The sequence below is a fragment of the Podarcis bocagei genome (assembly GCF_964188305.1).
Source record: "Podarcis bocagei genome assembly, chromosome: 13".
Taxonomy (NCBI): Eukaryota; Metazoa; Chordata; class Lepidosauria; order Squamata; family Lacertidae; genus Podarcis; species Podarcis bocagei.
This window is the reverse complement of record NC_138138.1, coordinates 2,938,291-2,952,912: the sequence shown is the minus strand read 5'-3', so window position 1 is coordinate 2,952,912 and position 14,622 is coordinate 2,938,291. Positions and strand designations below refer to the sequence as shown.

Genomic DNA, 14,622 nt, shown 5'->3' with positions numbered 1-14,622 from the left:
AAAGGTCCTCTCTGACAGGATCTCTCTCTTGCTCACAGACCAAGCAACACAAAGGCAAAAGAGAGTTGAAGGCAGAGTCTGTCCCACGACCTGCACAGGGAGCCTAGGCAGGATCAAAGGTGGAGCAGCTGCCCCCCCCCTCCATCAAGGTAAATGTTAAGTTGTGGGTGAACATAGCAGACGACGCAGAGATTTCTCCAAAGCAGCTCTTTATTTGTAAGCTGGAACAGAACTGAACAGCCAACAGCTCTGCCGGCCTGCTTTTATAGGCAGCCGGCTGTCAACATTGTAGCAACAACAGCCCAGGGTTTCCCACCTAAAGTAACTGACGTGGACCTGAGTGAAAACTATATACACGATACTCCTGGTGGGCAGGGGGAGAACTTCAATACATAACAGTAAGAGTTGCTTAATTTGCCCAGTCCTGCCAAGTGGAGTCAGCAGGAAGGACAACGCTCCTCCACTGCAGGAAAATCTGTTATTTAAATGACTAGTAATTCTTTAAGCAAAATAAAACACAAAATATTATTGCCTACTCCTATGGAACCTCCAATAGGATACTGTGGTACTCAAAAGGGACGCCCTCCCAATTTTTCCACATTTTTAACATGCTTTTTCAAAATTAAAATGAAAAATCACTCATAGAAAAAAACATCACAAAAATAGGCATGAAAAAATCAGAGCAAGAGACAAAAAGAGGGCCAGAGACATTAGCAATACATTCCAGACATTTAATTTAATAGAAATTACAACAAGCCTATAAAAAAATTAAAAACACAATGAATGAATGGATCTTTGTTACTAAAAGCTATAAGCCGTCACAATTGGTCACAATGCGTAGAATACAAATAATTGATTTAAAACTGAGCAACAGCAACAGCAAAGCAAACTTACAAAAATGTAAAAATCACTCTTGCCTAAGTTTACTCCACGTCTCACACTCCCCCTTATGATACTTGCCTTGGTGCCTAGCTCTCAACTTACTTGCAACCAAGAAAAATTTTGGAACCAGTGCAGTAATAAATACATTATTGCCAGCAAGCAAAATAGATTTGCTCAAGGGGAGGTCGGTTGGAAAGAGAGCAAAGGATGCAATCGAGGAATTTTTGTCTAGGGGATCGTAACAGATAGTGTTGAATGTCCTCCACTTCTCCCAACCAACTCTTGACTCATCCTGATCCCATAAAAATCTTTGATAATTAGTCCTGGAAATTAGACCTTTCATGGTCAACTCTAAACCCAACTATTTAGTTAAACAAGTTAACCATGGCTGGTTTGATGCTCAATGCGTCACTCAGAAGAACATTCTAAAAACACAATAAACATGGATACTCCTTATTTTGCAAGGGGGGTCAGCTGCATTTCCAGCACACCGTAGTTGGTGAAGCTCTGGGTGTATTCCTGCTATGTTGTATTATCCACAGGCTGGAGGTTGGCGAAGACTGGTTATGTTCTGCATTATTAACGTAAACAATAAAATCATACCAAACAGAAAGAAAATTCTCTTCTTCTTTTTCAACCTCCAGAGGCTCTCAGTTTATACAGGCAACCCCTGTTTTGCATGGGGGTTGCATTCTGGCTCATCACTCGTGACGGCGGAGCGTGCATAAGCCCATTCTGACCCCTTTTCTGGCCACTTCCAGGTCACCAAGATGCACATGTGTGCAGTTGGGTAAAAACTGAACACACGCTAATTGGTCCTTGCCTGTATATCCATTTTTATAGTAGAGCTTACCCTCACGCACCAGTAAGAAACATCTGCTGGGGTTAAAAGGTAAAGGTCAAGGGACCCCTGACCATTAGGTCCAGTTGTGGCCGACTCTGGGGTTGCAGCGCTTATCTCGCTTTATTAGCCGAGGGAGCCGCCGTACAGGACTAATCGCCAGCAGGACTAAGCCCCTTCTGGCGAACCAGAGCAGCGCATGGAAACGCCGTTTACCTTCCTGCCGGAGCGGTACCTATTTAAGTACTTGCACTTTGATGTGCTTTCGAACTGCTAGGTTGGCAGGAGCAGGGACCGAGCAACGGGAGCTCACCCCGTCACGGGGATTTGAACCGCTGACCTTCTGATCGGCAAGTCCTAGGCTCTGTGGTTTAACCCACAGCGCCACCCGCGTCCCTTCTGCTGGGGTTAGAACTCTGTAAAACCAAGCTATTTTTCCATTTATAATCAATAAATTAATTGATTAAAATTATTTCCCCTTTACTGTTCTCATTGGCTTCCTTGCTGTGATTCTAAAAGGTTTTTTTCTGGCCATTCCAAGGTTTCTAGCATTGCCCATTATAAAAACACACCACATGTCCACTTTTACACATCCACCATGCCTATGTTGAAATGTGATCCCCATGAGCCTGAGCATGGGTAAATGTGCTCTCAGCCCCAAAATAGCTTGTCACCCCTGAGTTACAAGGTTATTTATCATGAATTAAAAATGAAGAAATGTTGAGTTTTGTATTTATTTACAGTATAAGGCTAACTAAAAATGGCAGTGTCACTTTTTCCCAAGGCGTTTCTTAATCCAGTGCCCCACCAATATCTGCGGCCTCTTCTGGTATTCACCCAGCACGTCGTGGGGGGTGGAGATTTGGTCGCCCTCCAGTCGGTTCAGGAGTGTTACACAGACCACAGCACCTGCGTTTATAAAACAAAACCCAAGACCAATACACAGAGGTTACTTGAAAATAAGACTACGAACCATGTGGGGGAAATGACACTTTACCCAGGATAAGATGAACTGAAACTGATGAATTAACCCAGCAAACAAAGAAACAGTCAAACATAGGGAAAAGTGACAGATAAAGCCAATTCACAATGGAAACAAAACCTTCAGCAGGAATTGGGCATTTGTTAACTAGCCCATAGGCTGTTTCATCTCCACCTTCAAAAAACAGAAGAGCAAGGAAGTTCCTCTGTGCACATGGGGTGATTATTTCGTTCCTCAGGGAGCTGTGGTCAGCAGGACATAACTCATCAGATCTCTGCTGTGGTGTATTTGCTGTTACCTCACTTTTCCCCGCAGAACCAGGTCTTGTGAGATTATGGCCCAGATTTGTTCTTATATTAAAAAAATAAAATAGGATACTTTAAAGCTTTCTTTCTGTGGTTCTGAAGTTTGGATCTAGTTAAAGGTTCTTCACCTTCAAACCCAAAAGCATTCTTAATCATGTCATGGCTAATTAGTGGAAATTCTGCACTGCGGACGTATGTTGAACTTCAACTGAGATCAAATTAGGGGTAACGGGAGACTATCAAGCATCCCACATGAGCTGCTTAGGACCAGAAAAGGGCCAAATCATAAATCAAGCAAGAGAAGGAAGCAGTATAAACTGCAAGTGGCATCAAATCAGTTGGAAACATCAGACAAACATCAAACATGAACTGTATGAATGTTTTGGTCAAAATAAGAGAAGGTCTAATGGACACAGCAATAGTTATGAAATATGCTGTTATTCTGGATTCGGAATGCAGGGCAAGAGGCTTAGAGCATTGAAAGAAAAACTGAGCCCAAGATTTTCAGACTTAACTTTTCAAAATATTGTCTGTCTCCAGCCTTAGATAAGCTATTATGGATTGCACTTGGAATTACTGATTAAAAATTATACTAAAGCATTAAGATACTCAGCATGTATGATCAATATTAAAACTCCTCTGTGGCTATGAATTACATGATAAACTATTGACTGTTGAAACTAGTGACTTATGGAAGACTGGAGACATGTGCTGCTTACCTTTGATACCAATAATATTGCACATGGCTGCAAAAACAGAGGATTCCATCTCAATATTCCTGACTCCGGCCTTGTAAGCTGCCGTTAAATATTGTGCCTTCTCTTCCTCAGTGTATGAGCAGATTGCACCATCAAGACGAGCTTGGCCTACAAATGTATGAAATGCAGATTTTAATACATGCAATGAAATCTCTACAATACCCCCCCATGGAGTTGAATTTCCTGATCAGCTATACCCGGCTCACCGCTTGAACTTTGGCCAATGGATGGAACCAGAGCTACTGTATGGCTGGGGAAGATTTCAGCTCACTCTGCATTTGGGACCAAACCATCCCATTTCCCTCCACCCTACTTGGACCAATGTGCAGATCAGAACAGTTCTGAGAATTAGGCCACACCATCAGTTATATGTGTTATTTTTCATGGGGAAGCATTCAACTGTGAGAATAATCCCCTCACATGTAGTCTAAAATGTAAGGTGAAGCTGTTCCTTTAACCTATCAAGATTCTGCTTGTGTAAACTAGGTCAGACTTGTGGGGGACTATTGGTTTAATTATCCAAATATTCAGATTTTATTGTTTCAATATTATTCCGTTTTGTTTTTAAATGCACATGTTTAGCAAACGTTTTAAGTGTTTTGCTTCTCTTCTGTTTCCTTTGCTTTGTTGTTCATGAATATGGTTGCACCCTTTCAGCCTTACCTTCATAGAAATCCAGAGTGCACATGGTGTTCCCAAAGACTGTTTTGAATTGATCCAGTTCTTTGGCACACTCCATCAAGTCTTGAGCCAGTTCCTCGTCTAAGTTTGTGCTACGATATACAGGCTTTCCCAGAACAAACTGTTCAAACTGAGGTTTGAAGGTGGCATCTACAGATTGCTTGGTGATCACCACAGATCCTGGTGCCAAACCTACATTTCAAATATATGTTTAATAATTATATCTAGAGCTCACAAACCAATAACTGTGATTTCATTTCATTTTTTGCTTTAAAGTAGTAAGGGCATGAGGAATACCTATTCCCCCAGATGTGCCGATACGAATAATGGTTACATTGGAACACTTGGAATGACACAGCAGCTTGAAGAGTTCATGCAGCATGATAGCAATGGAAGGAATCCCCATTCCATGCTGAAATGAAAAAAGTGGGGGTGGGGGAAAATTCATAGTGAATAAATCATTCTGTTCTATTGTGGGGATGTGGGAAAGGAAGAAAATAACTATTTTGATGGTTACAACCTTCTATTTTATTGAAGCATTGAAGCAGGAAGCCAGCAAAGCATTTATCCTGAAAGAAAATATTGCACTAAAGCCATTTTTTATTCGGAGAGTTTCAAAATACAGTCTGTGGATAACCATAGTAGCAAATATTAATGATAAAGAGACTTGCGGTTGCAAGAGTGTACAATGTGAAGTCAAGTATATTAACTAAAAGAGTCTCTCCAAAAAGTGGAGGAGCTATAGTGTGGCTACATTTATTCACATCAGCAAGAAAGCAACATCACGCATCATCAAAGGCAATTTTATTTAAACCCTTCAGAGCTTTTAATCTACCTGTTAATTTCTCAGCCAGGACCATTTGCCAAAGGTTAGCGCACCATCTAGAAACAGGCCATTTCCCCAGTGTTTAGCAATCAGTTGGTAAGCTGTCACTAACATGAAAGTTATCAAAAACCTTGTAAGGTATATCAGCATATTGATTGTCAAACAGAAATAGCAACACAACTATGGAAGCTTTCAGCTTTGCCAATTTCCTAAAATACCTTTCGCAAAAATTGACTGACTATAGAGCAATTCCACCACAAGTGGTAGAAAGTTCCTTTTGTGTTATAGCCTCTCCAGCATTCTTTGTTCTATAATCCGTATATCACTCAATTTAATGGGTGTAACATGCCACCTGTAAATTAATTTGGGAATATTTTCATGGATTCCTGGGTAATTACATGAAAATGTCAACAAATAGACTCATTTTTCATTTTATTATATTGTTAGCATGTTCTATATAATTTTAAAGTTATTTCCCCAAATTTTATCATTTGGCAACAGGTTTTCACAATGGCATTTTACATGTGAATAAAAACAATCAGAAGTATGACATGCAAGGTGACTCAGGATTTCTCTATTTAGCCCCCTGAAGCTCAGTTAAGCACCTCTGCAAGAAAATAAAGAACAGGTTAATGACCCTTTAGTGTACTGACAGCTTTGCCTTCTCATCTGGTGAACTGACAAGACATTTTATGTTAGGAGGAAAATCAGATGAGCTTAGGACAATAAAATGTACATTGGTTTAGTGTGTAATCTTGACCACAAAACATGTGCTTTTTTCCATCTCAACAAATGAAAAGAAAAATTCATATTCTTTAACTTTATTCTTTTCTTTTTACCATTTTTACCATTAAGAAAATGTGATGAGATAGTAACTAATATGTGTTTTACAGTGGTGCCTCGCAAGACGAAAAGAATTCGTTCCGTGAGTCTTTTCGTCTTGCGATGTTTTTCGTCTTGCGAAGCAACTGCACCTCTTCAAGCGGCTTTAAGAAAAAAGTGCAAGACGTTTTCGTCTTGCGAAGCAAGCCCATAGGGAAAATCGTCTAGCGAAGCAACACAAAAACGGAAAACCCTTTCGTCTAGCGAGTTTTTCGTCTTGCGAGGCATTCGTCTTGCGGGGCACCACTGTACATGCAAAATTTCTTGTGATCATTGTAACACAGTTACATTGTTCCTCTTCCACTTTAAGACTGATTGTGCTTAAAAGGGAAGGGAAGAGATTTCTCTCTGTTATTCAGCGCTGAGTTTGGGTGCAACAGCATTCTGCAGGTTGGCACATCTGAATGCTTTCCTGAGCCACCCAGTGCTCCTGACAGGGATCACCCATCTCCTGACAGGGGAGGAGTGTTCCTGCTTAGTGCTGAGTTTGGGCATGCCAGAAAGCTCCCTTGGATGGTTTTAGCTTCTGCCTGGAAGCCAATGGAAGGAACCTCTCCACTGTGAGAGGCTGCCCTGTCCTGGAGCCTCTGTAGTGGTTCTCAACCTGTGGGTCCCCAGATGTTGTTGGACTACAACTCCCATCATCCCTGAGCTCTGGCCTTGCTAGCTAGGGGTGATGGGAGTTGTAGTTCAACAACATCTGGGGACCCACAGGTGAAGAAAGGCTGCTCCAGAGGAACACAAAGCACAAGCCCAAAGCCCCCATTAGCCCAGTTTTGTGTCCTTTGTCAAGTGTACATATGCAGTTTGTATATATACAAATCTAATCTAATAATGCATTAATGATAATTTAGAGATATTTTTAAAAGAGAAAATTCAGTTTTAATTGATAGTCAATGTATTGCATGCCCACAAATATCTGGCCCACTTACACTGATGGATAGCACAGGCCCTGCTTTGTACATCGCGTAACGATCGGTTCCTGCACAGATATTGGGGTAGTCCTGGCCTGGGCTGCCAACTCCCAACTCTTCAGCTATGTAGGTAATAAAAGCTTTCATTCGCGAAGGGCTTCCTCCAACACACACAAACTAGGCAAGATCAAAGAGAGGAAACTGTAAGAATATTAACCATGGAAATATTTAACAATGCATTTTTTAAAACATTTTAAAAATAGAAATATGAAAAGCCTGTTCATGCTACAAAGACACCTTTTAACAATTCACACTAGACAATGCAGGAATATGCAGCTGCCCCACATGGGGATCAACCCTGCGACCTTGTTGTCACCAGCACCATTTACATCTCCAAACCTTTACATCTCCAAACAAGGCAGGGAAGTCATGGGTGCCAGTCCCCAGAGCAAAATGGTACAGGATGTCATCGCTCATCTTCTCAAGATGTTGATTTGGGACACGAATGGGGGTTTCCCTGTCAAAAGAAGGGAGAAACTTAGTATGAATTTATAGCAGCAGAATGAGCATCTTTAAACAAGGCAACAAGTATAACGTCTGGACAATTAGGATTCTTCTGGCTCACAGCCCTGAATGTTTAGAATTGTCTCACATATCGTATTACCAAGAGTGGAGTTGGGCCCACGAAACTCAGCTGTGCCTGCCCAGGGACTCGGTGAAGGAACCAGGGAGAAGGGAAGGAGATGGGCTGGAGTTGGTTCTGTCGCCATCCAGAATAAAGCTGATATGCATTTTTCACCATTGGAGTGACGGCCTTTTTTCTGGCTTGCAGATGTCACTTCCCCGCAAATGTAGCAAAAGTTATCTGCACTATTAACACATTTACGAGGCATCACTGCAGGGATCACTTGTGACGCAGGGTAAATGGGAGAGTAGCCCACAAAGTCACACAAATGACTTGCTCACCAGTTGATACTTTGCTTTATACTAATGATTGCTTAGTTATTTATTTACCACTATTGTTATTATTGTTATGGTGTAGATGGTTCTCCTCCTCCCCATTTCCTCCTCACAACAACCCTGTGAGGAAGGTTTGGCTAAAAGATGGTGACTGACTCCAAGGTCACCGAGGGAGCTTCATGGCTGAGTAGGGATTCAAACCCAGCTTTCTCAGGTCCTAGTCCAACACTCTAACCGTTACGCCACAATGTCATGACTCAACTGCACTACTCAGCTGCATGCCATTGGTCCTGGTGTACCTGATGAGCTGGTGCAAGATGGCACCGTATGTCGCAACCAGAAGCTTGAAATGCAGTGTTACCAAATGAAATTCTGTACTCAGTATGGCGTGGGTTGCTTATGCATGACCATCTTTGTATCTTCTAAACAGGAACCGATCAACAGATCCCACCCACCCCCCTTGTTTTTGTGTTCAGCATCTCAAAATTAGTAAAGATTGCTTATTTTCCTTTCAGAGGCATCTTGTGTGTTGTGGGGTGGTTTAGTTGGGATCTCCTTTCTTGTAGCTACCCTTCAGAATGCAGAGTGATGAGGGAGCAGGATTATACCCATCACGCCCGCTGACCATGCTCTCTATGCACACACAACGTGATGTATGGGAGATCTGTGTGTACATAGTTAATATGCATGTAGGTGCTTTCAGACATTACACGGATTGCACTAAGGTGTAAGGCTAGCAGGCACAATCCCACAGCTTCTTCCACATCCATTCAAGCAAAGGCCTGAATACTTTCTAGCCCTCATGTGCAAAATTCCCTAATTCATTGATCTCCTGTTTACAGAATTACATTTCTATGGGCACAACTGCATGATTGTTATTTAGAAGGCAATCAAGACAAGATTTCTTAAAAACAAAGGTTTCGCAGCAATAAATCATGTTCTTAAAGGTTACTTGAAAGTCAAGTAAGTGTAAGTATAAGAACAGGCAGAGCAATTGAAGAAAGAGCACAATGGCAAGCAGTTTTCCCTGTCCCACACCCTGTCTTATCCACCCCCACTTCTGTGATAGCAATATAATGGAAGTTTGAAAGTAATGTCCCCCTACTCCCCCCTCCCACAATTTGTGAGGCAATTTATACCTAAACCTATTAAATAGCACTTGATTCACTTCTTACGTGGAAGATGTGTTCACGGTCTTCTCCACAGCATCCCCAGAAGCCATGATATTCAGTCAGACTCTGAGGAAGGAAATTTAAGAAATGGGACATCCCATGGTCAGCACTGTGAAAAATTGTATAAGGAACAAGATTGTTTGCCAGCTACAGAAATAGACAGAAATGGACAGAAATAGATTATTATTATTATTACTGGTTACTATCAGTATTATGATTGCTCTCATTATTTTACTTTATTACCCATCCTTCACTGTAATGTCCCAGGGCAAGTTACAATTTAAAATGCAGTTTTAAAACTTACAATTAAAAATGCAACTACAAAAAATAAGATGGGACCTGCAGATATACATCTCAGGTGTCAATGGGTAAGCATTCAGCATTCACAGAAACCTGTATAATGGGCTTTGAAACAAAATAGCAACCAAAACAGGAGTTACAGGGGGTCTGCCTGGAACCCCAGCCCCTCATCTGGCTACTGCATTTTGGAGCAATGGAAGTTTCCGAATTGTCTCCAATGGGAGTTGCTCCAAGTCAGGCAAGGATTTGGAATTGCTCGCATGAAAGGTGTCCGCTTCCCTTCCCTTCCTCTCCTTTTCCTTTCCTGCTCCAGTCCGTGAGAAGCCTCTTTTAACAGAGGTGCTTTGAGAGCAACAGTAGCTCGGTCCACAAGCTATTTTAATTAAAATACAGTGAGCGTGCTTTCTCAGCAACCATCCGTGGGGCTGCTGCCTCTTTTCCCTCTGGGCTGCTGAAAGCAAAGTGGAATGAGAGGAGGGGGGGGGGGCAATGGCCGCGTCCGGCAAAACCCCAAACCCCCGGGCAGCCGGCTTCCCATGATGCCACAGGCGGCTTTCTATTGCATTTCCTCCTTTACTGAACGCGAGGAGCGGAGCGGAGCTGCGGCAAAGCGCAGGCTGCCCAGCGGGTCCCAGAGCCAAACAAGGAGAGCCCTCCAAGCCCCAGCCAGGCGCGCCACACTCCGCCCGCCGCTCGGGCTCGTCGGAAGCCGGGGAAGGAGCACGGCCAGGGTTGGGCGGCAGGTGCCCTCGGGAAGGAAGCGCCTCCTCGCCCCTCGCCCGGGCGGCGACGCACCAAAGCCGGGAAAGGAGACCCCGCGAGGCGCCTACCTGAGGAGGAGCGAGGCCAGCAGAGATGCCGCCCCGCCTCTTCCTTCCGCCTCGCAGAGACACGGCCAGCCGCGCTGCTCGGGAAAGGGATCCTCGGCCGGCGAGGTCCCCGGGGGGGAGGCGGGGCACGGATCCCGCGCCACTTCCGCGCCACAGGCTGAGCTTTCTGAAGAGCGCGAGGAAGTTCTCTTGGGAAGCCCGAGGGTCTGCACTTCCAAAGAAAGTGGTCCGCGCTTCCCTATTTAGAACACTCTGGGAGGGCAGGATCCGGCCTCTCTCGGAGAGCTGCTCTAAACTTGCAAGCCAAAAGAGGCAGGGAAGGTGCTCTCAAGGCGAGTAGGAATGTCTCCTTGTTCAGGGCGTGGACTTTCCTGAAGTTTGCTTCAGAATCTAGCTGGTAGTTTGACACAATATGCCGGAAGCACTGAAGGACGCAACGGGGGAAACTCTGAAATAACATCACAGAAAGTGACGCCAGAGATCACCGCCCCAATTCCTTTAACTAGCAAACATCCTCTAAAGAAACAAAAATTTCATCAACAGAAAAAACCTTTGAACAGTTGTATTACTATCAGCTGTGATCACAAATATTAAGTAACAACCTAGAGATTAGGCAAAATGTAAGATGATCAGCGGAATAAACTTCACAGACAATTGTGCAACTACATTCCTATAATTTACTTGTGAAAAGGCTAGCTGGATTATTCTGGGCAGACAATGTCCCGCCCCAGTATAAGTGGCTGAACCTTTTCCAGTTCCGTGGCAAGCAGTTAGAAACATAGCAGGCATTCAGACACCCCCCATGCACTGAAAGAACACATGGGGGGGTCAGACGCGGGTCAGCCAGTGTACCCAGCACACACACACACACACCCGCCTTGCTGGAAAGGGTTGAGTGTCCTTATCGCCTTGCGGAGGTCACCTCTCCTCACATCACATTCATCCGTGTAATTGTGCGAAAGGCCCTTCCTACGCGCTCCCTCGAAGCACAACCACCTCGTCCCCTGGCAGGGAAATGAAGGCCGAGCGGGAATGCAGGACACTTCTACAGGCTGCCTCTGAGTGAGCGTCCAAAAAGAGGCAATCAGATTTTAATTTGGTCAGAGAAAGAGATAGAGGCTGGCATTACCAGCTTAAAACAGGGAGATCAGGTTTCTTCCCCCGCCCCCCGTCATGTTTCAGTTTGAGCTTGACCATTGTTGGGTTCATCACTGCTTTTTCACGTTTCCACGCTGTCTGCCCACACCTGTGGGTGGGGAGGAAGTGGGGATCATGTCTTAACCTGATGTGAATTGACTGACTGGTTTCCCTGCCCCAAACTCATCCCAAACTCCATACGGCTGTCATCTTCCTTCCAAGTAAATGTGAATGCGTAAGATCACAGCCCATGGTGCAGAAGTAAGTTTCAATGAGTTCAACAGGCTTTCTTCTCAAGTAATGGAGGTAAGCAATCCTATTCCCATTTATCTGGGAGAAAGTCCAACAGAATTTAATAGGCTTTGTGTTGGAGTAGGACATGGTTAGGATCACACTGAAAAACTCAACTGTTGCATATGCTGCAAAGCAGTCCTAGAATGCTCTTGAACTGGGATGTCTGTTTTTAATGGGAAAGCATTTTACAGAGGGGCACAGAGACACATTGACTCCCTCCCTTTGTGGGTGCAAGCAAGTATCTTGGATTGTCTTTCTACTGGGAGAGCTCTGTAGAGACAGAAACATCATCATTATTACCATCTCTCCCCCCCAACCCCCCCCCAATTTTGCCATGCGGGGGACATGAAAGACCACCCACCTGCAGGAAATCCGGGCTTCAACTGCCAGTTGAATATAGCTAGTTCTCAAATCAGACTGAAGCTGGTTTAAGATAAAGCATTGTTTGAGAAGCAGCTAAATGAACATCTGCAAACAGGTACCTGCTCAGCCAGCTCCTCTGACTATATTTTTTAAAGGATGCTGCAAAGGTCCTAACATTTGTTTGCTGTTTGCTGCTGCCCCCATCACCTGCCACTCTCCACGTGGCCCAGCTGTGTCAAGACTAGCTTTGCTTCTTCAGTCTTTGCATGTCTGGTGAGCAGATACTATAAAGACATTTTCTTATCTTAGAAATGTTCATATGCTAGTGGCTGATACACCATCCTGCAGCACAACTCAGTTCTTAAGTGGCAAGCTATGTAAAAATGGTCCTGGAGATGAAGGTTTTGGAGAAAGGAACAAGTGCCTCCAGTTTAATATTTCATTATAAATTTTAAATTAAAATGTATAATCAGCTATAATGCATAGCCATCGTATGATAAAGCAATAGCAACAAACCAGTTCCTAAGTAAGAATAACTTATTGAGTTATTCCATGTTTCATTCCATTTTCAATTTCAATCGTGGGATTAGTCCAGTTTTGACCTTGAAACTGCCTTGGCTGCTTCATATAATGACTTTTGTCAGGAGTGTGTCACTCAGTCGCTTCCAGTATCCTTGAACATGGTATCCTCCTATTGTAGCTGCCTGAACTGGGGGTGGATGGCAACACACTGTGGTAGTCTCGTAATCTGGGGAACCGGGTTCGTGTCTCCGCTCCTCCACATGCAGCTGCTGGGTGACCTTGGGCCAGTCACACTTCTTTGAAGTCTCTCAGCCCCACTCACCTCACAGAGTGTTTGTTGTGGGGGAGGAAGGGAAAGGAGAATGTTAGCCGCTTTGAGACTCCTTAAAGGGAGTGAAAGGCGGGATATCAAATCCAAACTACTACTACTACTAGTTCCAATCCTACTTGGAAGGTCATTTTCAGAGGCTGATGCTCTGAAAGTGCTTTTCAGCCCCATAGAGCCTTCAGTGTGGGGTTCTGCAGTGTTCAATTTTATCCCCCATGATGTTCAATATCTACATGAAACCACTGAATGAGGGCCAACCAGAGATTTGAAGCATGCTGCCAGCAATCATCTGGTAACACACAACTCTACTCTTCTTTTACACCTGCAGGTGCAGCAGTGGATATTCTGGACCAAGGCCTTGCCTTAGTAATGAATCACGTAAGAGCCAATAAACTGAAGCCTGGTCCAAACAAGATTGTTAGTGGGCGGCTCCGTAAACCTGATGAGTGGGATGAGCCCTGCTCTGAATGGGGTTACACTCCCTCTGAAGGAGCAGGTGCATAGCCTGGGGGTACTCCCAGGTCCATTGCTGCAATTTGGGCCTCAAGTGGCCTCAGTAGTACAGTGCACCTTCCATCAGCTGCTACTGGCAGCTCTGCTTCACCCTTCTCTGGACAGGGACAGCCTAACGTCCGCTAGCTGTGCTTTAGTAACCTCCAGGCTAGATTATTGCAATGCATTATACATAGGGCTGCCTTTGAAGATAAAGAACAGTGGTGGACTTGGGTACTATGGCACCCTGTGCGAGGCCAAAAACTGGTGCCCCTGCCCAGCCTTCCCAAAGGCAGGTAAGGAAGCACCTGGCTTTGGGAAGGAGGTACTGAAAAGGTGAGTAAGGGAGCACCTGGCTGGGAAGGTGCTAGCGGCTTGGGGAAGAAGGCCTGAGGGCTCGTGCCTCCTTCCCAAATCCCAGTGCCTCGCTTACCTGGCTTTGAGATGGTGCCCCCCTCGGCTCAGCGCCCAGTGCATGCGCACTCACACTCCTAAATCTGGCCCTGTTAAGAGACTAAAGCTTGTGCAGAATTTGACAGCCAGGTTGCTGACCATTGCAAAATGATCTGGACATATAAAACCAGTTGTGTCACTCACTACTGCACCAGCTATTAGAGAAACATCAAATTTTAGAACTGGAAGAGAACGTGAGTCATCAAATTGCAACTGAAGCATCCGCAAAAGATGACAGCCCAACCTCTGCATAAAAACCTCCAATGAAGGAGAGTCCACAGTCTTCTGAGGGTGTCTGCTTCATTGTTAAACAGTTATTCCCATCAGAAAGTTCTTTCCGATGTTTAGTCAGAATCTTTTCTTGTAACCCGAATCCATTGGGTTGGGTCCTACTCTCCAGAGCAACATAAAAAATGCTTGCTCCATCTTCCATAGGGCAACTTTTTGGATGTTTAAAGATGGCTACCATATCTCCCCTCTTCTCTAGGCTCAACCTGCCCAACTCCTCAACTGTTCCTCATAGGGCTTGGTTTCCAGACTCCTGGTTGGCTCCTCTGCACACATTCTAGCTTAAATTGTGGCTCCCAGAACTGGACACAGGACTCAAGGACTCCAGAAGCTATGTGATATTCTCATTTGATATGCTCCTTGTTTTAGGTGAAATGTAACTTTTGAGTAGATTTTGTATCATAAATTGTCT

At 44.3% G+C, this 14,622-nt stretch overlaps 1 protein-coding gene and 1 long non-coding RNA gene across 6 annotated transcripts; one reads left to right on the top strand and one right to left on the bottom strand.

The window, feature by feature from the left end:
* Positions 1 to 717: 717 nt before the first annotated feature.
* UPP1 (uridine phosphorylase 1) lies at positions 718 to 11,355 on the bottom strand. 3 transcript variants are annotated; one of them, XM_081168609.1, is made up of 8 exons: positions 11,207 to 11,355; positions 9,207 to 9,269; positions 7,471 to 7,588; positions 7,090 to 7,248; positions 4,747 to 4,861; positions 4,432 to 4,641; positions 3,730 to 3,876; positions 718 to 2,632 (listed from the first exon to the last, which is right to left on the bottom strand). In XM_081168609.1, the coding sequence occupies exons 2-8, from the start codon at positions 9,251 to 9,253 to the stop codon at positions 2,493 to 2,495; spliced, it is 936 nt and encodes a 311-aa protein (XP_081024735.1). In that variant the 5' UTR covers positions 9,254 to 9,269; positions 11,207 to 11,355; the 3' UTR covers positions 718 to 2,492. The 3 variants fall into 3 exon arrangements, with proteins under 3 accessions (XP_081024735.1, XP_081024734.1, XP_081024736.1); XM_081168608.1 differs by lacking the exon at positions 11,207 to 11,355 and adding an exon at positions 10,334 to 10,370; XM_081168610.1 differs by lacking the exon at positions 11,207 to 11,355 and adding an exon at positions 9,644 to 9,966.
* Positions 11,356 to 11,569: 214 nt separating this feature from the next.
* LOC308572508 lies at positions 11,570 to 14,612 on the top strand. Of its 3 annotated transcripts, XR_014001785.1 has the most exons (4): positions 11,570 to 11,776; positions 12,283 to 12,400; positions 13,306 to 13,394; positions 14,410 to 14,612. It is a non-coding gene; the product is annotated as an uncharacterized lncRNA (long non-coding RNA). The 3 variants fall into 3 exon arrangements; XR_014001784.1 differs by lacking the exon at positions 12,283 to 12,400; XR_014001786.1 differs by having other exon boundaries at positions 13,306 to 14,612.
* Positions 14,613 to 14,622: the final 10 nt, after the last annotated feature.

What these genes read in the sequence shown, in the direction of transcription:
- UPP1 (XM_081168609.1), bottom strand. Translation starts at nt 9,253, where the DNA reads ATGGCTTCTGGGGATGCTGTGGAGAAGACCGTGAACACATCTTCCAC. An exon ending in CCTTGTTTGGAGATGTAAAG is followed by an intron (nt 7,249 to 7,470) that starts GTTTGGAGATGT and finishes GATCTTGCCTAG; the next exon opens with TTTGTGTGTGTTGGAGGAAG. An exon ending in GGCCTGTGCTATCCATCAGT is followed by an intron (nt 4,862 to 7,089) that starts GTAAGTGGGCCA and finishes TTTTCATTTCAG; the next exon opens with CATGGAATGGGGATTCCTTC.